The sequence below is a fragment of the Pezoporus wallicus genome, unplaced genomic scaffold, assembly GCF_028554395.1.
Source record: "Pezoporus wallicus isolate ANWC-B61680 ecotype Strahan unplaced genomic scaffold, APGP_CSIRO_Pwel_v1 contig_3365, whole genome shotgun sequence".
Classification (NCBI taxonomy): Eukaryota; Metazoa; Chordata; class Aves; order Psittaciformes; family Psittacidae; genus Pezoporus; species Pezoporus wallicus.
The window spans coordinates 5,847,603-5,869,285 of record NW_026640883.1 but is presented as its reverse complement, the minus strand read 5'-3'; the positions used below and the strand labels follow the sequence as shown (position 1 = coordinate 5,869,285).

The 21,683-nt window shown below is 42.9% G+C and overlaps 1 protein-coding gene across 2 annotated transcripts; it reads right to left on the bottom strand.

The window, feature by feature from the left end:
- Window positions 1–1,372: 1,372 nt before the first annotated feature.
- PLEKHS1 (pleckstrin homology domain containing S1) lies at window positions 1,373–18,824 on the bottom strand. 2 transcript variants are annotated; one of them, XM_057421090.1, is made up of 14 exons: window positions 18,672–18,824; window positions 17,428–17,519; window positions 17,216–17,322; window positions 14,835–14,969; window positions 13,565–13,640; window positions 12,804–12,911; window positions 12,008–12,103; window positions 8,072–8,182; window positions 7,424–7,533; window positions 5,888–6,097; window positions 5,555–5,656; window positions 4,331–4,466; window positions 3,465–3,553; window positions 1,373–1,675 (listed from the first exon to the last, which is right to left on the bottom strand). In XM_057421090.1, exons 1-13 carry the CDS (start codon window positions 18,700–18,702, stop codon window positions 3,485–3,487), a joined length of 1,383 nt encoding a protein of 460 aa, XP_057277073.1. In that variant the 5' UTR covers window positions 18,703–18,824; the 3' UTR covers window positions 1,373–1,675; window positions 3,465–3,484. The 2 variants fall into 2 exon arrangements, with proteins under 2 accessions (XP_057277073.1, XP_057277074.1); XM_057421091.1 differs by lacking the exon at window positions 12,008–12,103.
- Between the last annotated feature and the right edge of the window lie 2,859 nt (window positions 18,825–21,683).

Here is a 21,683-nt window from a genome sequence, read left to right as displayed (position 1 = left end):
ATGTGACATCAATCTGCATTTATTACCGTGCAAACTGACATAATGACCAGTTATGGGCTAACACATCAGGGACTGTTTAGTGAAGTACAGAAGTAACCCCCCAGTTTTCTGAAGCACCCTGGAATTATCCTGTGTGTGCTGTATCTACTCAAATCCTAATGTCCAACAGGCACATTCTTCCATGGCTGAGAGGTACAGCATGCATTGCTCAACACCTCCAGCAGCAGTGCCACGTGCAGGTTCCATGGCAGTGGATCTCCTCCTACCATCATGTACGGTTCACAGCTTCTTCTCTAGGTCACCTCTTTCCGGCAATGTTTCTTCTTGAAGTTCCAGGAACCTGCTTCACGGCTGCCTCACCTCCTTTGTTCACCCATAACCGGGAACACAAGGTGTTTGTCTTGCAGTTCTGTGGCATATGACCACTTACTTTCAGGAAGTGTTGGGAAAAATGCTGAAAGAATGAGAAAATGAACATGAGCCGGCTTCAGTGTGCGCTCGCTGCCAACCGTATCCTGGGCTGCATCAAAAGGAGCGTGACCAGCAGGTCGAAGGAGGTGATCCTGCCCCTCTACTCTGCTCTTGTGAGACCTCACCTGGAGTATTGTGTGCAGTTCTGGTGTCCTCAACATAAAAAGGACATGGAACTGTTGGAACAAGTCCAGAGGAGGGCCACGAGGATGATCAGGGGACTGGAGCACCTCCCGTATGAAGACGGGCTGAGGAAGTTGGGGCTGTTCAGCCTGGAGAAGAGAAGGCTGCGTGGAGACCTCATAGCAGCCTTCCAGTATCTGAAGGGGGCCTACAGGGATGTTGGGGAGGGACTCTTCATTAGGGACTGTAGTGATAGGACAAGGGGTAACGGGTTCAAACCTAAACAGGGGAAGTTTAGGTTGGATATAAGGAGGAAGTTCTTTACTGTGAGGGTGGTGAGGCACTGGAATGGGTTGTCCAGGGAGGTTGTGAATGCTCCATCCCTGGCGGTGTTCAAGGCCAGGTTGGACAGAGCCTTGGGTGACATGGTTTAGTGTGAGGTGTCCCTGCCCATGGCAGGGGGTTGGAACTTGATGATCTTAAGGCCCTTTCCAACCCTAACTGTTCTATGATTCTAATGTAGTCTATTTGGCCTAAAAAAAAAAGGAATCAGAAGAAACACGTTCTAGAATGAAGATTTCTCTGGAGACAGTGGAAGTCCCCATTCCCTGTGCCCACTGCAAACAGGGCAAGAGAAAAATCGTCTGGTGTATATATTAGTAAAATCTTCCTGATTACACAGAGAGACGAGTCGGAACAGCACAGGAAGGTTTGTACTTTCCTTTTCTAAAGTTCAAAAGGCTTAGGCAAGCCTTGGGCAGGAAAGGGTGAGGGTGCATATTCTTGAACTAGATGATCTGTGATTTCAGGATTCGGGTCTAGAGTCTATCCTGGCAGAATGACACAGTTACAGAGCTGGAAGAAGCCCTGTATGGTGACAGCCCGGCATCCCATCCCTCAGAGACTCCTTAGCCAGAAATGGATTTGTTGTGCTCAAAGAGATGGTGCAGAGTGATGGAATCCCACAGCAGCTTTGGAGAAGAGCTTCCAGGGAATGTCTTTTCTTCCATTTTCAGCCTCTGTAGCTCCAGAACTGGGGTTTCCCTCTGTCTTTATGCAGAATTCAGGCCTTTGAACACCACTGAAACAGAAATAGGAAAAGGTGATGCTTTCCCACCTTGAGAAATAAGCACGTCCCAAACACTCTTATCTCAAAAGCAGAAGAGACAGGCTGTGGAAACATGCAGGCTGGAAATTAAGCTTTTGAATAGGAGCTGAGTCAGAAGAGATTGTATAAATATTTATGTTGGTTCATTTTGAGTTACTGATGCTGATTTCATCTTTCGTTACATAAAATTTTATAATGATTGTTTAAAAGTCCAGACTGGATTTTAAAAGCGATATACAAAGCGTATTTGTCAAATTTACTACTGGAGTAAGTTTGCTCTAATGATGATTTTAGTGAGTCTAGTTTCTTACTGTAGTAGCTGGCTTGGCCTAATTCAATTGGAAGCTGGACAAATACCTCCTTTGGGTCAAATCCACCTTAATCAGATCTCTCGGTATCAATAATCCTATGCCTGGTAAACCCATGAGTTATTTTGTTGTTTCTGGCAAGATAAAACTCTCTGTATTCAAAACCAGTGATTGAGTTTGTTCCACATCACTGTATATTAATGCAATCTACCTCACGGGGGGGTTGGAAATATAAGATCCTTAAGGAAATATAAGGAAATATAAGATCCTTAAGATCCAACCCCAACCATTCTGTGATTCTATAATAGAGGTATGTAAATACACCTGCACACAAACATGTACGTACAAATGTGTACATATCCGTATAGAGAACAGGCATGTGTCCTCCCTACACACCTCATCACTTCTGTAAGCAACAGAGGTCACTGTAGTACAGAACAAAGCTCCCTTCTGGCATCCGCTTAAAGGCACCCCTGCAGGCAGGTCCATATCAAGCACCAACACCTTTTAAGTGTGGTATTAGCTGAAAATCAGTCATGTTTCTATGACAGCAATGGAAGCAAGATGTATTCACAAATAAATGTTTGCAGAAAATGTCCTTGTTTGGGAAACAAATGAGCACTTGGTCTGGAAATGCTGTGGTACCAGTGACATCCCTGTGGTACTTGGTGGCATCAAAACTCTTCCAGTGAGCTCTGTTTGCAATGGGATGAGTGCACATGCCTTTGTATGCATCATTTCTCTCTCTCTTTTTCCCAGCTGTTTTTACCAGTAACACTTTCACAGAGCAGGCCAGCCCTCCTCTCTCCCAAATCCATTCATTTATTCATCACTTAGGGCTTGATTTTGGTTGCCAATGAACCCAAAGGTGCTCCAGACACATTCTTCTTCTCCAACCAGCTCTTTTTCCTGTCATTCCTTGAGTGTATTTTTGTGGCTGTAACATAAGAGGGGCATAACACAAAAGGAGGCCCCACTGAATCACTGCACCACACTTTTTTCACCAGCCAACAGTACAGCTCTCAGCTTGCCTTTGCCTTTCTGTAGCTATGGGAAAACATGGCTTTGTTCCAAATGGAGGTTGTTTCCACACCCCTAACTCATCAGGAGTTTGGTATAAAACAATGTAATTCAGTGTAAAGAGGTGAGCAGAGGTGTGAACCAGCACTTACTATTGAAGTACAAAGTACACATAATGCAGAGGTTTCATAAATGATTTGACACTCAGGTTTTTTCATGTAACTCAGTTGCATGCTAACATGAAATACAAACCAAACACATAGCATCCATGTCACCAAAATAAGTTATTGGGACATAAAATGAAATCCACATTCCAAGTTCTTTGTACTTCAGCAACAGAAGATGTCTGGCAGCTTTAGAAGACAGAGATTATCTCCATATTCTATGTATCACATTCTTCTCCCTGATATGTTGCCTTAAACTTTGGCACTTACTTAATCATTGAGGTCTTTTTTCAGGAACATGAGCAGTCTTTAACATGGAAGATATCTGAATGTGGAATCCTACAAACAGTAAGTTTCACCTAAAAAAAAGAGAGAGATTTTTATAGCTTGTTACATCTGGTCAACATCTGTGCTACTACCTGACTTGTATTTTAACCAGCTAAGTGAAAATGCCCTATTGAGACAGATAAGTGTTTTTTCATTGCTGAGACTGGCTTTCTTCTCTTTAGATGGCAACAGCATCTGATAACCTCAACTTTCTCAGCAAATTCAAATATGAATGAGTTCAGGTGTGGGTCAGAGAACCTGGATACTGAAATACAAGTCCAACTGAGAGGCACATAGGTATTAACATGTAGCAGATCACAGTGGTATTAAAGCACCCCTTAGAAATCTCCCACACTCTTCCAAAAGGTGGTATCACACAAGGAGATGTGGAGTGCTTGATAACCGACAGGGGGTAAGAGTCTATGGCTCTGCCCTCAGTACCCAAAACCACTACAAGCAACAGCATTGCATTGTTTATTTCCCAAAGTTTGCAAATCACAGGCCTCAGGCAAAAAAAAAATACCAAGTAACTTTAATTTACTAATTGCTCAGTAGTACCTCTGGGGATTGCTCAGACTCCTTGAGATCAAGTCCTCAGACACAGCAGTGCTGAGCCTGCACTCCCCAAATAGCCCAGGAATGAGTGATGCTACATCAGAATGATGCTGGTGAGCTATTTGGTACTGAAGTTGTTCATGCCAAACTTAGAGTAAAGTGGTTTGATTGAGCCACTAGAAATGCAAAAAACAACTTCCTTTCTCATTTGGCTTGATTCATTTGACTCTCACCTTCAGGTTAGTTAAGCCTACCTCCTTTCTTGTGGACCTGCTGATGAAGAAGTAAGCCTCCTCCACGTTCCGGGGTTGCAGATCATTCACAGCCACTATATGGTCTCCGTGGTTAAACAAGCAACCCACTTGGTGAGGACCAGTCCACTGGGAGACACTAGGGCATTTGGAGAACAGACAATAAAGGAAATATATGGGATACCCAGTCACTGCTAATGGAATGGCAATGGATGAACAGGACTGCGTTTATGGTACTGCCCTCTGGAAATAACACACAGGTTCAACGACTTTGCAACTTTATGATCTGTTTCTAGCTGAAACCAAGCTGCTTCATCCATCCCAACAGCTTCTCCTAAACCAGCGCATGACACTGACACTGCAGCATGTTAACAAGTGAGACTGGTGCTAGCAAGTTCATCAGTGAAAGTCAGGGATTGCAGTCCAAAAGACTTGCTGTAGATGTTTTAGCCCAATGTTTGCCTGAGATGGTTTCTGAAGTCATTCCAAAAGAACGAAATTAAAACTTATTAACATATGTTTTATCTATGATATAACTGCAAGAGATCCATTGCTGTCCTGATGGGACCTTTTTGAGACCTCACTTAAAGTATTGTGTACAGTTCTGGTGTCCTCAACATAGAAAGGACATGGAACTGTTGGAACAAGTCCAGAGAAGGGCCACGAGGATGATTAGGGGACTGGAGCACCTCCTGTATGAAGACAGGCTGAGGAAGTTGGGGCTGTTCAGCCTGGAGAAGAGAAGGCTGCAGGGAGACCTCATAGCAGCCTTCCAATGTCTGAAGGGGGCCTATAGGGATGCTGGAGAGGGACTCTTCATTAGGGACTGTAGTGATAGGACAAGGGGTAATGGGTTAAAACTTAAACAGGGGAAGTTTAGATTGGATGTAAGGAGGAAATTCTTTACTGTGAGTGTGGTGAGGCACTGGAATGGGTTGCCCAGGGAAGCTGTGAATGCTCCATCCCTGGCAGTGTTCAAGGCCAGGTTGGACAGAGCCTTGGGTGAGGTGGTTTAGTGTGAGGTGTCCCTGCCCATGGCAGGGGGGTTGGAACTGGATGATCTTAAGGTCCTTTCCAACCCTAACTACTCTATGATTCTATGGAAATTCCAGTTTCTCTTTCCTGCTGGTCTCTGACACTCTCCATGACAAGCTATTTAGGATTAACTGACCTGACAGCCACTCATTCACATCTGACAGGCACCACCACAAGACATCCAGAACTCACCATATTTGTCCTGCTGCTTCGGTAAGCTTTAGGTAACTGTCAATATCAGCCAGGGGGACGAAAACATCCAACTTCTGCAGCTGGGTCTCATCTTTAATTTGACTGTGAGGGAAAACATCAGAGACCATAGAATCACAGGACATCTCAAGTTGGAAGGGATCCATAACGATCATCAAGTTCAACTCCCTGCTCCTCACAGGACTACCTAAAACTAAATCATATGACTGAAAGTGTCATACAGATGCTCCTTGAACTCTGAAAGGCTTGACATGCTCTACCAGCGCCACAGCTGAAAACCATGAACATGCCTATGTTCTCTGCAATGACACTCACCTGAGCAGTATAGACAACTGAACCACTGACAGTGGTGATGAATTTTGCCTTCTCTGGAGGGTTGGCTGCTGGCTGCTGCTGTTTTCTGGGAATTGTAGGTCTCTGTTTGCTTCCAAGTCTCTTGGACACGTGCTGTCGTGCTGGCGTTTGGGAAGAGATGGGAGCCTATCACGTCTGCATGTAAGCTGGCAGCTCTCATCCAGCAACCTACTGAAGAGGCACAGTGATAAAAAATGAAGTGGTTTGACCATTCCAGGCACTCTTGCTGTGTTTGAAGCTGATCAAATAGCCATCAGTGAAGCAAAGAATAACAAGTTCTTGTAGAATATCCAGTGGACAAAATTACAGCTAAATAAAATAAACAGTCCTTCTAAAAATGGACCATAAATCCCAAAATAAACCTTTTCAGTATTTAAAGACTATTCATTAAGCCCGAAAACATTCCAGCTAACAACATGCCTGGATAAAGAAACTGAGTGCAGAGTGTTGGCCTTGGCTGTACTGGCTTCTGAAGGGATTTAACACTGTCCCCTGGGAGATACAGGGGACATAACTCCGACATGCTTGAACTCATTTTAGGTTTATTTGATGAGCCTTACAGTGCCTGGAGCGGGATCCCCTCCACACCCCAAACAAGACTGGGGTTCATAGCAAAAGCTGGTAGAGTTTGGTATATTTTAACTTGAATGGCATTGACTAGTGAGAGTTTTATAGTAATTCCCTCCAGGGACTGCCAAAGACACAGAAGAGCTTGAACAGATCTATTGGAATCAACTGGTTCATGTGTCTGCACTTGCAATTGCCTCCCACTATGTGGCATAAGACCTGACTGTCAATAGGCAGGCTACAGCTAAAAGCTAATGACGAGTCCTCTGGGTCAGGAGGTACGGTTTTATTGTGAAGGCACACGTCAGTGTACTGCGCTAGACCGTGGACGTTGTAAAGTTTCCTTGTGGCATTAATGCTGTGTTACAAAGTTCAGGTCTGTCTCTGTGACATGCCAAAACACTGTAGTCAGCATCTGACCTGCTCTTTGAAGAGAAACTGGAAGGAAGGAAGGAAACAACCTACTCAGGATCACAGAACTTCCTTCTGCAAAAGCTTGGAGCTTTTCCAGTAAGTTTTTCCAGCTTTTCCCCAAGTCTCTTTCTCTTTTAACCACTAGATAATGCTTCCTGTTTGGAAAGTACCTGTCCAAAGGGTTGCTGGGCCTTGGCTACAGTACCTGAGTGAAGCAGTGGGTTGTTATGTCATGAAAACCCAGCCAAAGTACGAGTCAACAAAAAGTGCTGCATTCTATAGCCAGAGCACATCGAAATGCATGAGTCTGCAACGTGAGTTTCAATTTCACCTTGATGAGTTTGAGTTTCACTCTGGTATTGCCACAAATTCTCAACTTTCTGAACCAAGACCAAAGAAGGATTCACTCAAACAAGATGCAGCCTCTAGATATTGTTATGTAAATACCACAGAGGACAGCTCTATCTGTACCACTTTGTCACTTGATTCACAAACCTTAATGAAGTTGTGACTTACAGTGATTTCATTGGCATATAAATGTTCTCCTGTACTGGGTTCATCTGCACTGCTTTCTCTTGCACATCAAATCCAGCTGTAGGGTCAGGATTTGATACCTCAGTAGTCCACTGTTTAAAACACATAACATAAGACATTAGTATCATTGCTCTGCCTAGAGAGAAAATCTTAATTTCCTTGTTTGGTTCAGAGCTCATGTTGTTTAAACACATCAGCTAATATAGCTTGGCTGTACAGTCCTGGGAGAGAGGCTGGGACTTCTGCAGTGTAGCTTCTCCTGACCACTAACTACATGGGAAGCCTGGAGGAATGAGCCTCCCAAATCAGGGGCAAAATTTGTTTAAATTACCAGTATGATTTCTCCTGCTCCCTTGTTTCACAGTGAAATGTAGGCACCAAAATATTTTACAGTGTTTTTAAAGCACTGGTTTGTTTTATGCAGCTTTTCTACCAGAAGGCTCCTTTGAAATAAGTCCAGTGTATTTTTTTCTTGTGCAAATGAAATCTCTGTTACCTTCTTCTTTATCTATGTATTTCTTTTGCAAGGTACTAGTGGCTCCTTAGACAAGTTCCTCTTTGGCTCATTAAATGTTTTCCGTCTCCTTGGAGATGCTAACAAACCAACAGAAAAAACAACTGACAAACTACCTGGGCTAAAATATTGCGGGGACTTTGGTAATAATCTTCTTCATCCAGTTTGATGTCTTCATCTGTATCTGACGACAGCAGATTTTCCTCACACGTTCCCAGAGTTTTATCCTGTTAAAAGAACGGGTTTGTATTTAACAGGTCCAGTTACACAGCTTGTTTAAGATGTATTTTTTTAATCTATATGGAGAAGTAATAGCACCGGCAAGCATCCACAGAAAACATGGAAAAACATGGTTCTCTTTAAAGAGAGATATGCTCAGAGCCAGTCTGGTTTAGAAACAAGGTTTCTATGTTTGTGTTTTTGAGATCCACTGCACACAGGCAAAACTGGCTACTGGTATTATCACATTAGTACTTCTCATAGATGGGTTTGTGGTAACCAGGCAATTGCAATGGTTTGTGTGTTCACAACCTGTTGTTTTGTTTCAAAATCAAGTGAGTTAAACACTTCAGGTATGAACCTGCAGGCATTTAAGGTCACTTGAGTTCTAAAGTCTTTGCACCTGGAAAAAAAAACTGTGGAAAACCTAGATGTGGATCATGATGCATTTGTCCTTTTTAAGCACCTTTTAATTGCTATCAAGTAAAGAGTGAATTTGGGACTTCCTTGACTAATGAGAAGTCTAATAGCTCATACTTCTCCATGCACTAGAACATACACTGGAGGCCTGCAGATCTGACACGGAATCCTTTGTGTCCTGACTGATTCTGCTTTCATAGATACTTGAAATTCTAAGTTTGCGGCAATTTGGTAAATCAAGAAGAAATTAATCCCTCCACCACATTTACCTTTCTAAGTCCCAAAGATAAATGATTGATTTTCATATCTCCTGGTTGACTTCACTGTAGTGAAGACTGGTAATTAGTATTTAGCTGCCTCCCAATGCAATTCTTCACGCCATGTCTGTGATTCAACCCCTTTTTATCTCTTCACTTACATTCTTGGTTTCCATGGTGATCGCTTTAATAATTGCTAAGTATGCCACAGAATATATTACTGTTTTCAAGGTAAATGAAACTAATTACTCTCTTACATGTAAAGAGAGGAAACTGGCATCGAATAGATATTAAAGATTATGAAGGTATTTTTGTTCCTTGTTGGTATAAACAACATACAAAGCAACTCATGCAGTAGGAGTCAGAACAAACCTGCAAAGATCCTTCAAGAAGTGCATAACAAAACCACAGCAGGAGCAAAGCTGGCTCTGCAGTCATGATCCAAAGTCATGAATGAGTTTCCTAGTGGCTTTTCAGGGGCTATGGATCAATCAAACAAGTAAACACTTCAGGAGAAGGGGGAAGAGGAGGTGATTTTATGAAGTCTTGAGATCCTCCAGCTCCTAGGAAATCTCAGCTGACAGCACTCATCAGCTTCCCAAACTGAGCCTTCAATCACAGACAGTGGCTATCTTTTGCTAAATGCTTAGTGTTTCTCCTTGGTACCATTGCAGATTACAGGGAAAGTGGGAAGAAGGTTAAGCTGCAGCAGCACTGCATTGCCACGAAGCAGTTTATGGACATCCCTGTTCCTCCAGGTTTTACCACCAGAGAAGTGCAGTTAACTTCAGTGTATAGTTATTATCAATTGAACAGCTAAACAAGACCTTTATGCCTCTGTTGAACCATGATCTGTTGGAACAAGTCCAGGGGAGGGCCACGAGGATGATCAGGGGACTGGAGCACCTCCTGTATGAAGACAGGCTGAGGAAGTTGGGGCTGTTCAGCCTGGAGAAGAGAAGGCTGCGTGGAGACCTCATAGCAGCCTTCCAGTATCTGAAGGGGGCCTACAGGGATGCTGGGGTAGGGACTCTTCATTAGGGACTGTAGTGATAGGACAAGGGGTAACGGGTTAAAACTTAAACAGGGGAAGTTTAGATTGGATGTAAGGAGGAAGTTCTTTACTGCAAGGGTGGTGAGGCACTGGAATGGGTTGCCCAGGGAGGTTGTGAATGCTCCATCCTTGGCAGTGTTGGACAAAGCCTTGGGTGAGGTGGTTTAGTGTGAGGTGTCCCTGCCCATGGCAGGGGGCTTGGAACTGGATGATCTTTAGGTCCTTTCCAACCCGAACTATTCTATGATTCTATCATTCTATGATGTGGACTTATATTAGAGAGAAAGTAGACTATGGAGAAAAATTGCTGTAGCACAAGATGGACATGATACCTGGATAACAACTGAGTAATTGTTAATTATAGGCTCCTCAGGGAAAGTTACGTGTTGCACTTGGGCAGAGGAATTGATCAAAATCTCTGTCTGTGTCTAAAATGTCCTGACAAGGATGCCTAGCTGCCTTCAACACAGTAATGCTCAGTGTAGGGTGATGCAAGTCAGGGCTCCTTACTTTGATGTATTTCAGGTATTTAAAGCTGTGTATCAAAATAGCTGACACTGAATTGCTGAGTCAGATTTGGTTTGGTAGGTCCAAAAAGCGAACTGAAAGGGAGCCAGGTCCCCAGGCCTCTGCAGGGTCCTTGCCTGTGTGACTAGACTTGACTGACATTGAAAGGCCTGTGTGTGCATGAGTAATGGCTACTGAACAAGATCTGGGCCTGGATGAGGGAACCACCAGTAAAAAGCGAAACCCATCAGATGCTAGAAATGTGGAGTCATACTTCTGAAAGGAAGTAAATACACGGGATTAATGTGGAAATCAGCTGTCTAGACATCATTGAGCAGAGAATAGATCTGGAGATGTTAGCAGATGCTGAACTTATGAGGCAACTGAAGTATTTTTATCGAATGGACAAATACTTTTGTTTCTTGTTAGCTGCATGGCAAGGTCAGTTATTTTCACACATGCTGAAACAGAAAGACGAGCTTCCTGCTATTGCCTCTGCTTCAGGCTAAAAAGGTAAAATGCAGATTCCTTGTATTTTAACCCTCATGGTCAGTCCGTCTTGTGTCTAGACAGCTGCATGTAATACATATAATACACGCTCTCTGAGGCATCGTAAGTATGAGGAGAATTAACGAATGAGACAGAAAAAGCATGCATAAGGAAGAGACAGAAAGACAACCTTGCTTTGCATCCAGAGGAGCAATAGTTAAAGTCAGACTAAGGGTCAACCCTATGCATTTCAGAGCTCAGACTCACAGTTGAATTATTGCAGCTTCATAAAGCACTGTGTATCAGCTTAGCTTTGCTAACAGCCCATGGCATTCCAATGTCGTTTCAACTATTTTCACTTCTTTACACTAAATTTAGCTGTATTATCTCATACATGCTGCCAGCCCATATACATGGATGGTGACTGCAGCACGTGAGTTACCACACTGTTAGCTATGACAGTAGAAATTCTCTAGATCATAGCCCAATGCATAAACTGCCAATAAATATTTGGGTTTAAACTTGGCTGCCAAACTGCATTTGGTTGCGCCTTCTGTTCCGTTGACTCTGCTGCGAAGGGAGGGGATGGGTGAGAACCACCTGATTGCTGCAGGACTTTGCTCAGGAAACGCAGGTCAGCACGTTCAGGCAGTAATACATTCATCACTGTGCCTTTTTGGATCATCTCTGCCAGATATGGAAGCTACATTACCTGAGATCATATTAATGCTGACAGAAGGTCAGCCCTGAGGTGTGCCTTGATTTAACAAATCTGTGTTCTGTAGTTCAGCAGTTCAGTTTGATTGATTGAATTGCTACTGCAGAAAGAAAGCATTTGGGAAGATTGTGGCACGGAGGAGAAATGCAATGGAAGGAGCAAATCCTCAAGCAGAGCAACCTGAGAGTTTTTAAACAAGTTCTGAGAAAGTTATTTTCACTGCTAAACAAGACAACAGGCAAAATATTTAGGAACCTCTCACGGTGAAAACCAATTCAGTGTGCTGGGAAAGTATCATCTATAGCTACAGATACTCAGGCGAGACAAGAGCCGACAGTCACTTCCGCAGACTGAAGAAGTAAAGAGCTGTTCAATTCGTTCTGCTCACCAGACTTGGAAAAATTCCTCTTGCTGAGTCACACTGAGCCTGATGAGGGCCAGGATCTGAGTTAGGCCTGTTCTTGTCTTCTGAGGAACCATTCTCCTATATACAAAAGGAAAGAAGTTGACTCCTAAAGGTACGCTGGATGTGCTTCACCTCCTCTCAGCTTCCTCTAGCTAGGCCATGTGCATACAGCTTTGTGACTAGAGAAAACCCAACAATTCCTTGGCTGCTGTTCAGCCTGTCACCAGAGGATGAGGACTGCAATTGCTCTGGGACAGAAGCAATGCTTTCCTTCCTGTCTATTTAAATACTGAGGGGGAAGATCTGATCTGGAAGGCACAGAGAAACTGAATCTGAACTCCCCTCTAAGTGTTACAGCCTGAAGAGAGAGACAGAGAAAAGCACAGTCACAAAACAGGAGGAATGTGGCTAGCAGCTGCCAAAACAATCATCACACAGCTTTGCCAAGGCATGTCAAAGCGAATCTTCAGGGGCTTATTTCATGCCTGCTAATCTTTGCCAGTCAGTTGAGACAGCAAGCGAGTATCATTTCTCATCACCATCAACACCTGCCTTTACTTACATGCAGGCTTTCCTCAGGAGTCTTTCCTTTCTGGGCCCTTTCTGACGTTATCATTTAGCTCCTACTCAGGAACCTCATCAGAGAGCAGAACAGACCACCTGGGCACCCACGGCACAAGCTCTGAAGAACTTGTGGTGGAAAAAGTCAACTACACAACTCAAATATCACAGTCACCCCTCAGAACAAGCTCATTATAAGCATGGCTCATCTGTTTACCTTCTGGTAGCTCTGCCTTTCTAGGAAACTGGTCGTATCGATAGAATTTAAGAACAGTGGCAAAGAGGAAGGCCGGCTTCTGACTTCTGAATTTGGAAGACCTTGGTTCTAGAAGTAAGATAACAGCAGTGTAAAAAGACAGGTACCAGTTGGGCATGGGCTACAATATACCAACGCATCCCACCAGTCCAAATCTCTACTTCTAATGGCTCAGAGTGCTTGTCTACATGACATTTTTCAGCCAATAGATTTGCTCTGCTTGCACTTTGAGCTGACTGAAAGCTGCAGGGATGTAAGTAGCTTAGTGCTGAGTCTGAATAGCAGGCCTGGCTGGCTGACAAGGTGAAGAAACTTGAGACTGAGCTTGAACTAATAATAGGGCTTCAGCTGGTTCATAACACAGACAGAGTAGATGTGGGTTGGTTTGTAAAACCAACATAAATGTAATTAAAAAGCATGCAGTAAGATAGCACACAGACTTGCATTCTGACTCATCAAGGTGCAATTCACTGCAGCATAATGTCAATCATCTCCTAATTTCCGTGTAGCTTACTCTTCAAAGAGATTCTTTCAATGTCAAATCAATCCCAGCAGACAGACTGTGCAGCACCTGCTTAATGCATAAAACCAGGGTACAGGATTTATATGGAAAACGAATTTCTGATTAAGCAAGGCAAGGGCCAACTTGCAAAGCCAAAATCAGGTTTCTAATGACATTACAAACTTCTTTCTTTCTAAAACCAAGTGCAGAAACGTGTCACCTGAGGGCAGCATCCACCACTTTTGGCCTCCTTGCAGACTGAAGATATCACAGTGACCCAGTCCTCTGTTTCCTGCCTGTAGTTTGGAACAATAGAAGTGAAAACCTATTCACAGGTAAAACACAAGGAAAGCTCATTTGCCTACCTACTTCTTCCTATGGGGCCGAAAACAATGCTTCCTGAAACCAACGGGGAAAATGTGCACTTCCCTTTCAAAAGAGAGTGCTGGGTTTGACTTCAGAGAGATGCAGCCCAATATTGGGAGCTAAAACGTATTCAGGAGGGAGTAGTATGTGTGTGTGCAAGAGACATGGAGATGGGGAGGTGGGATGGTGCTTTCTGCTTCATTTTCTGTGTGTAATGCTGCCCTGTTGAGTCCTGCCTTAAACACAGCTAGCAAGGCTTGGGAATGCATTTGGGCTAGCAGGATGAGAAACACGCCACGAAAGGACCCGGGAAGCCCTGTTTTCATGCTTGTGGTGGATTTAGCTGGATTAATTCCAGACCACTTCCCACCAGTCATAGGCTGTGAGAGCAGTGCCCTGGGGGAAAGCATGAGGTGGCACGCTGAGGTGGCACACAGGTATGTGTTTGCCTTCAGCACTTACCAGCATTTCATACATCAGCTGCTCTTCTGCGTGAGGGCAGAAACCCCCCTGACACGCCTGTGGCTGGGAAACTGAAGAGGAAAAGCAGGAAGCAGCAGCAGAGGAGCCCTGTGCCAAATGTCCTCCATCACCTAACTGAGCTTTGGCTGATCACCTCGACAGCAGCAGTTTCTGCCCCTGCTGAGGACTGGACTGCAGCCTGGGAAAGCAGGGAGCACACCATCCTGCTGCAGTAAAGGCCCCAGGCATTCCTCTTAGGATCTGTTTTCACTTGGGGGAGTTTTCCAGTGATTTATCCACAAGGAGCAGAAGCTTTCCTAACTCCCAGCAGCCACTGAGTGAGAAGACAAAGCTCTCTGCTCTTCCTTGACCCTTAATAGTACAGTTTGACGTGGCACTGCCACACTGATGTGCTGCCACCATCCCCATGCTCCTGCTACTCCCTTGTGTTGGACATTGTAAGCGTGGGAATGATACAGGAAAGAGCAGTTTCCCATTTAATGAACCATTGATCAACCATCCCAGAGCTAAGCAGTCACTAGCTGAGACACAAGAAGGGGTGGAAGCGGCTGGAAAGGAGCTGGACCTTGCCTTGGGCCAGCGGCTCAGTGTTACATTATCTTAACCGTAATGTCTGTATTTGCACATCTTTCTATGCCTACCTGCTGCTCCCAATGAGGTAGTAACACCTGTTTCCAGTGCTGATGGACATCACCTGCTCAGGAAGGCATTTAAACATCTTCCTCACCATCTCCATCATTTTGGGTTTGCTGATGCCAACTTCAATATTTATGATTCTGTTAAGAGAACCATACAGAACATCTTATATAACTATACATACATAGACAAAAACATACACATATGTGTGTATTTGTGTATATTACTCTAAGCACAGCATAATATGGTGGGTTCTGCATGGGAAAAGGTAAACAAAAAAATATCCTTAAAGTAATAAGCACACACAATCAAAAGACATGATCTTTCAGTGAAGAGAACTTCCAAGCAGAAGAATAAAATTGACTTTAGCAAAGACTTGTGTCCAGATTTTGGATCTATAAAAGGGGCTGTTGGTCTAACACAGTCTTGAAAAGAAATGATAGTAAGAAAAACTGCTGGCAGATGTCTTTGAACCACTGCAGAACAATACATTTGATTTGAAATGAATTGTGTATTAACAGTGTTTCAATGGAGGGGAAGACGAACAGAATGTTCCTCTTCATGGGTCCTTAAATGTAAGCACTACTTCCATTAACTCCCAAGAAGTTAAATGAGTAAAAATAACAACAACAATGCTGATGGTAATAATGTAACCACATCACACTGAGCAAATTGGAATTTCTTTGAAAGCTTCACAATGTAAATCCTTTTAATGGAAACAGCACAATAGCAATGGGAGTACAGTGACCTCCATGCCTAACAGTTCCAGAAGCCTGGAGTATTAAGCTCCAGGTCTAACTGGTAAAATCCTTAACTTTACATTTCCCTTTACATTTACTGTTTCCTTTCCAAGTATTTCATACCATATGTAACACGGTGAAGGGTGCTAGTACAAGACCAATGACACCCAGCCTTGCTGCAGTGCGCACAGTGCTGAGGGGGAATGAATGTTCCGTTGATACGCTGGAGGGAAGGAATGCCATCCAGAGGAACCTCGACACGGTTGTGAGGTGGGCTGATGCCAACCTCATGAAGTTTAACCATGCCAAGTGCAAGGTCCTACAAATGGGTCGGAGCAATCCCAGGCACAGCTACAGGTTGGGCAGAGAAGAGATTCAGAGCAGCCCTGTGGAGAAGGACTTGGGGGTGTTGGTTGATGAGAAAATGAACATGAGCCAGCTTCAGTGTGCGCTTGCAGCCAAGAAAGCCAACCGTATCCTGGGCTGCATCAAAAGGAGCGTGACCAGGAGGTTGAAGGAGGTGATCCTGCCCCTCTACTCTGCTCTTGTGAGACCTCACCTGGAGTATTGTGTGCAGTTCTGGTGTCCTCAACATAAAAAGGACATGGAACTGTTGGAACAAGTCCAGAGAGGCCACGAGGATGATCAGGGGACTGGAGCACCTCCTGTGTGAAGACGGGCTGAGGAAGTTGGGGCTGTTCAGGCTGGAGAAGAGAAGGCTGCGTGGAGACCTCATAGCAGCCTTCCAGTATCTGAAGGGGGCCTATAGGGATGCTGGGGAGGGACTCTTCATTAGGGACTGTAGTGACAGGACAAGGGGTAACGGGTTCAAACCTAAACAGGGGAAGTTTGGATATAAGGAGGAAATTCTTTACTGTGAGGGTGGTGAGGCACTGGAATGGGTTGTCCAGGGAGGTTGTGAATGCTCCATCCCTGGTGGTGTTCAAGGCCAGGTTGGACAGAGCCTTGGGTGACATGGTTTAGTGTGAGGTGTCCCTGCCCATGGCAGGGGGTTTGGAACTGAATGATCTTAAGGCCCTTTCCAACCCTAACTACTCTATGATTCGAAATTTCTAACCCAAACAGGCAAAGCAGAGGAATTTCTTGGTGGGGTAAGAGCAGCCAGCATCAGCCCAAAGGGCTATGTGAAAGCTAGAAAACCTCTGCATAACTTGCAAAGTACTTTGTAAAGCCATAAGGTTTTATATATATATATATGTGTGTGTGTGTGTGTGTATGTGTATGTGTATAAATATGTATATAAAGGTTGTGCACCCCGGTTCAGAGTGGCATAGCCCATCCTTACTTGCATGTGATTGCATAACACTGTCCTCACAGGAGATAAAATATCTTCTGTTATAGGAATCCTTTGGGATCACAGAGCCAGGATGTCTGCTTTGCACATACCACATCACCACAATCACTCACACAAATGTATCATGTTTCATCAAAGCAATCTAGGATTTCTACTTCTATATATACCATACATTGTATGTTGCACCCAAAGCCTGTAAAAGCCAAAAGGACACTCTTCTGGACTTCAGTGGGATTTGGATCAATAACCTCTATCAGCAACAAGTGTCTGTACAATCAATGCCCATTTAAGAGTGTTGATACATGAAAAAGTGATGCATTTAGTTACATACTGATCAACATCTATGGAGCCTTTTATGTTCTGGCCTTTCAGATACTTGAGGATGTAATTGCCCTTGCTGGTTTTGGACAAGATGAAAAAACGCCTTTTCCAGGAATTCTGCAGAAGAGAAAGTAATTTGTGTCTTGTTAGATTCCAGGATAGCAAAAATAACAGATGCTTGCTGAGAGATTGCTGGAATATGACTAATCTGTGCTAGTTTACCTGTGAGCTGAAAAGTTGAAGAGGTGGTGATTTGATGAGGAATCCGTGCTTGCACACTCCACCTTCAGGGCAAAATGTATTTGGAGTTCTCACTAACCAAAGGGAAATGAACAGCACCATTACTTATTTTGTTGGCAATTAACCTCTTACAAAGACCTGGAAATTGTTGCTGAGCACTGGGCTTCTGTGCTTAAATGCACATAAACTACATTACAATTAGAGAAGACAAACAGAAGTCAAGGCTATAAAATATAAGGCCAGACCAGGCTTCCCTGATGTCAATGTTACTGCTGGCCACTGTCCCAGACTGTAAACAAGTGATAGTGACAATGTAGGGAAGATATCATGGAAGGTATCATGAGCCTCTGTCTTATTTAACTGATCTTACTTAACTTCTGGAGTCTGGTCTTACTTAACTTCATAATTAGGGATCTGAAAGACAGTAAGCAGCCCCTAATGGAATCTGTAGGTGGCATTCACTTTGGACAGGTTGCAGACACAGCTAAGGATAGATCATCTTACACTGTGAATCATGTTGTGACAACAGGAAAAGCCTTTAAAAGTAAAATATGAGGGGGGTGGGAAATGCCTGAATGTATTCATGTGTACTCCATAGCCAGTTGTAGGTTTAGGATTCGTGTTTTCCAATCACTGATCAAAATCTCATTTTTATTAATGCACCTTAACTTCCAATGAAAGGACTGGCAGTATCATTCAATTTTTTAAGCTATAAACCATGTATGGGAAATAAAGATTTCTGAAGAATCCAGTGCCTGAAAGGCGCAGAGACAACCTCATTTTAGAACTTTCAGTAAGAGAAGATACATAATATGGATAAGTTCTAGGAAATATAACGTGACCAAACTTTGTGGTGGTGCAAGAAACACTTGGTTTTGAAATCCCGTTTACTACTGACTTCAGTGGAGGTCAAGGCTTCATCACCAGTGTACCTTCCAGTTCCCAGTGAATGTGATAGGGACAATAGAAACTTCTGCTATAAAGGGAAATACTGTATTTAGGCCAGATTCTTTAAGGAAGCAGAGGGCAGAATTAATACACAGTGTAAGTCCAGGTGAGGTCTCCATATTTTCAGTATGCTGTTTTCACCTGTTTTTCACCTACTGTTCACCACAAAATCCTTGGCAGGCAGAGGGCAAAGAGAATGGTACCATATGCTGATAAGAACGGATTGAAACCTGATTCAACCTTACCACCAACAAACCTTAGGAAACAACATTTTGTACCTGCAGAATTTCTTTTAGCTGTAGAAGCCATCCTGATCGTTTCTTTCACCCGATAGTAAGCAGAGCAAGAACATTGAAGCTAATTCCTTTGGCTTTACCTGCTGCTGAGCAGCACTTCACTGCATGCACGCTTGCCTAAGAAAATAACAAATACCTCACAAGTGGGTGTTTTTTTCATAGTGATGATAAAACTATGTAAAATAAGCACAGAAAATCTATAAAAAACTATATAATATAAATAATAAACTATATAATCTATAATAAATGATATAAATAATTTCATATAAGCATAATACATCATAGTATTTTATATTACAAAGTAAATTATACCTTTTATGCTCCAATATTATATTCACTTTGTTACAATATAATTATAAAATTACAAACAATAAGACATCATAAATTTCTATAAGCCAAAGAGATGGTTTGCCTAGGACATGGTGTGACCTGTCAGGAGAACCTCATTTTGCCCCTTCCTCTGCACTAGATGGAACACCTATAACCTGGGAATATCACATCCCATTTATGTTGCTGACGCTGCCTTAGCAGTGTGATCAGCCCTGTATAAATAAGTAATATATAAATAAGTACATCTTGGCCTAAAGAACTGAAAATCTATTCAGAAAATCTAGTCATAGTACCATGGTAATTATAATAATTTGCAAGTCTGTAGCATTCTTAATGCAATGCCCTCTGAGTAATTTATAAACAGCGATGAAATAAACTTCACGGCTTTCAAAGAGGTGGATTAATATTGTGATTTTTCAGAGGGGTGAACAGAACGTATCTGGTTTTATTTACACCAGTTTAGTTTGGCAGTGTCTCCTCCAGTATTACCAGGGAAATGGGAATCTCACTGTAAACCTGAGAAGATAAATAACCTGCTCGTTGGCACAGACAGGTTCTGGCAGAGATGAGAACAGAGGCTGGCAGAGAGGCAGAAAGCACTGATGTCTTTCCATGGATTTCTCCAAAGTTTTGTTAAATCACCCTTTAACAAAACATGTAGGCAGTGGTCTTAGGATTTGGTAAGTGCTCTAGAGATGGAAGTATTTAGAAGGTAAATGGTGAGTTTGGTTAATGGGCTTCCATTAGTTTTTTTATTGGAGCTAATTTGCCTTTTGTCATTTTCCTTTGGGAAGAACAGTGGATGTCAGGATAAGAGAGCCAGACCTCCAAAGCACTGCTATTTCTTTGCAATGCATTTGTGAGCTCTGTGCTCCTTCCCATCAACTGCACACACACATCACTACATTTTGCACACTGGAGAGCTTTTGATTATCTCACAATTCCTTCTGTGTCCATCTAAAATCAGATCTAGCTTCTCTCATACATCTCCAATGGGTAACAGCATGTCTGTAACATCATTTAGGAAACTTAAGTTTCCATTTGCCTTACCTCAAAGCTCTCATTTATTGCAAAATCAAATCCTTTCCTGTTAGTAACTTGGTTTGAAGTTGTTTGTTAGCTGCAATGAGGTTACAATCTCCAGCATGCAGAGCCTCTTCTGGGAAAATGTGAAGGGTTATAAGTGCTGTTCTCTCATCCTCTGCTGAGCTCCCTGGCTGGACTGAGAGATCTAAGGGGTTTCTTTTGTTTCTGTTTCTTCAGTGATTGCCTCCATGGTGCCAGAACTAAACATGGTATGGTCAGGAGTGGTGGTCAGAAAGGGCTGGCTATTTTCTGGCCTCGCTCATCTGACATGGGGTTGATGACACACAAATTTCTACCTCAGACACACAACTAAAGCTATAGCCTTCCTCATCGCATTAGGCAATACCATGCTGTAGATGAGAATGACCCACTGCAAACTTAGGTCCACTGCAGATCTCTGCACAGCATTTCTACCTGTATTCTTTTGTGGGTTTTTGGTTTGGTGGTTTTCAGGGAAACCTTTGTGATTTGCCTTTTAGGGAGAAACTTCTGTTGTACAAATTTACTGCTAGGGTTTTCATCTCTTTCCTCCCCCCCAAAAAGGACAAAAAAGTGTCTTCCAAACCTAAAATTAACTGCACACCAAGTCAGACTGTTAGTGTCAACAGTGGCGTTGCAATGAAAGACAATGTAATACTCTTCTCTACATGACCAACAGAGTCACTGTGACAGGCAAACGAAGCAAATCTTGCAAAACAATGTTCCAAGAGCCTATGATAGGAACAAAGTCTCTTCTAGGTCTCAGCAAAGGTCAAGATTTACAGGGAGAAAGAGAGAAACCCACGAGGTTATAGCTGTGCTATCTCACTCTCCATTTTGGAAACAAGTTTTTAGTTGCTGCATTTAATTGTCTTTTCAATGGAAAGCAATATTTTAAACAGCTTATGTCTAAATCAGAATAGTCAACTCCAATTCTATGACTATTCCCCCTCACACTTTTGTGTGCCTGGCATTAGGAGATTCAATCGCTTTCAACCCTTTGAAATGCAACGAGGCACTTCAGTTAAAATGCAAATAAAATGCTTCAAATTATTAAGACGTAGGCTATTATAAAGCCTCCAAAATATAATACCACGATAAGGAAAACAAACTGTGGTAATACTTACAGGTAAAATGTCTGTATGGTGCAGAAGGTCTTAGAATACACCTTTAAGCATTTCCAAATTCCTTGTATTGCCTCCTGGAGCAAAGCAGGTGTGTCCTTGCCCTGCATTGTGACAGCCTTCTTATAGTCCATGTGCAAATACAAACACCCTGAAATTTGACCCACACGGAAATTTCTGCCATTGCCATGGGAAGCAAATTAAAGGCTGTTCTGAAAGGGGAAGTCCAGAAGATTAATATTCACTTAGAAGCAATGACAAAATACAGACATTTGAGGCAGCTATAAACATCGCCCATGCAGAAAAAAAGCCTGGAGACAGCTCGTATTTGTGGTTTCAGCTTTCTGAAGTCCCTTCATTTCCCCTGAGCTGTATCTAAAACATAGTATCCACCCATGATTGAAAGATAAAGCAACAGTTAGACCCTAAAAGATCATAAAGTACAATAAAATGTAACCAAGTTCAGATTTAAAGA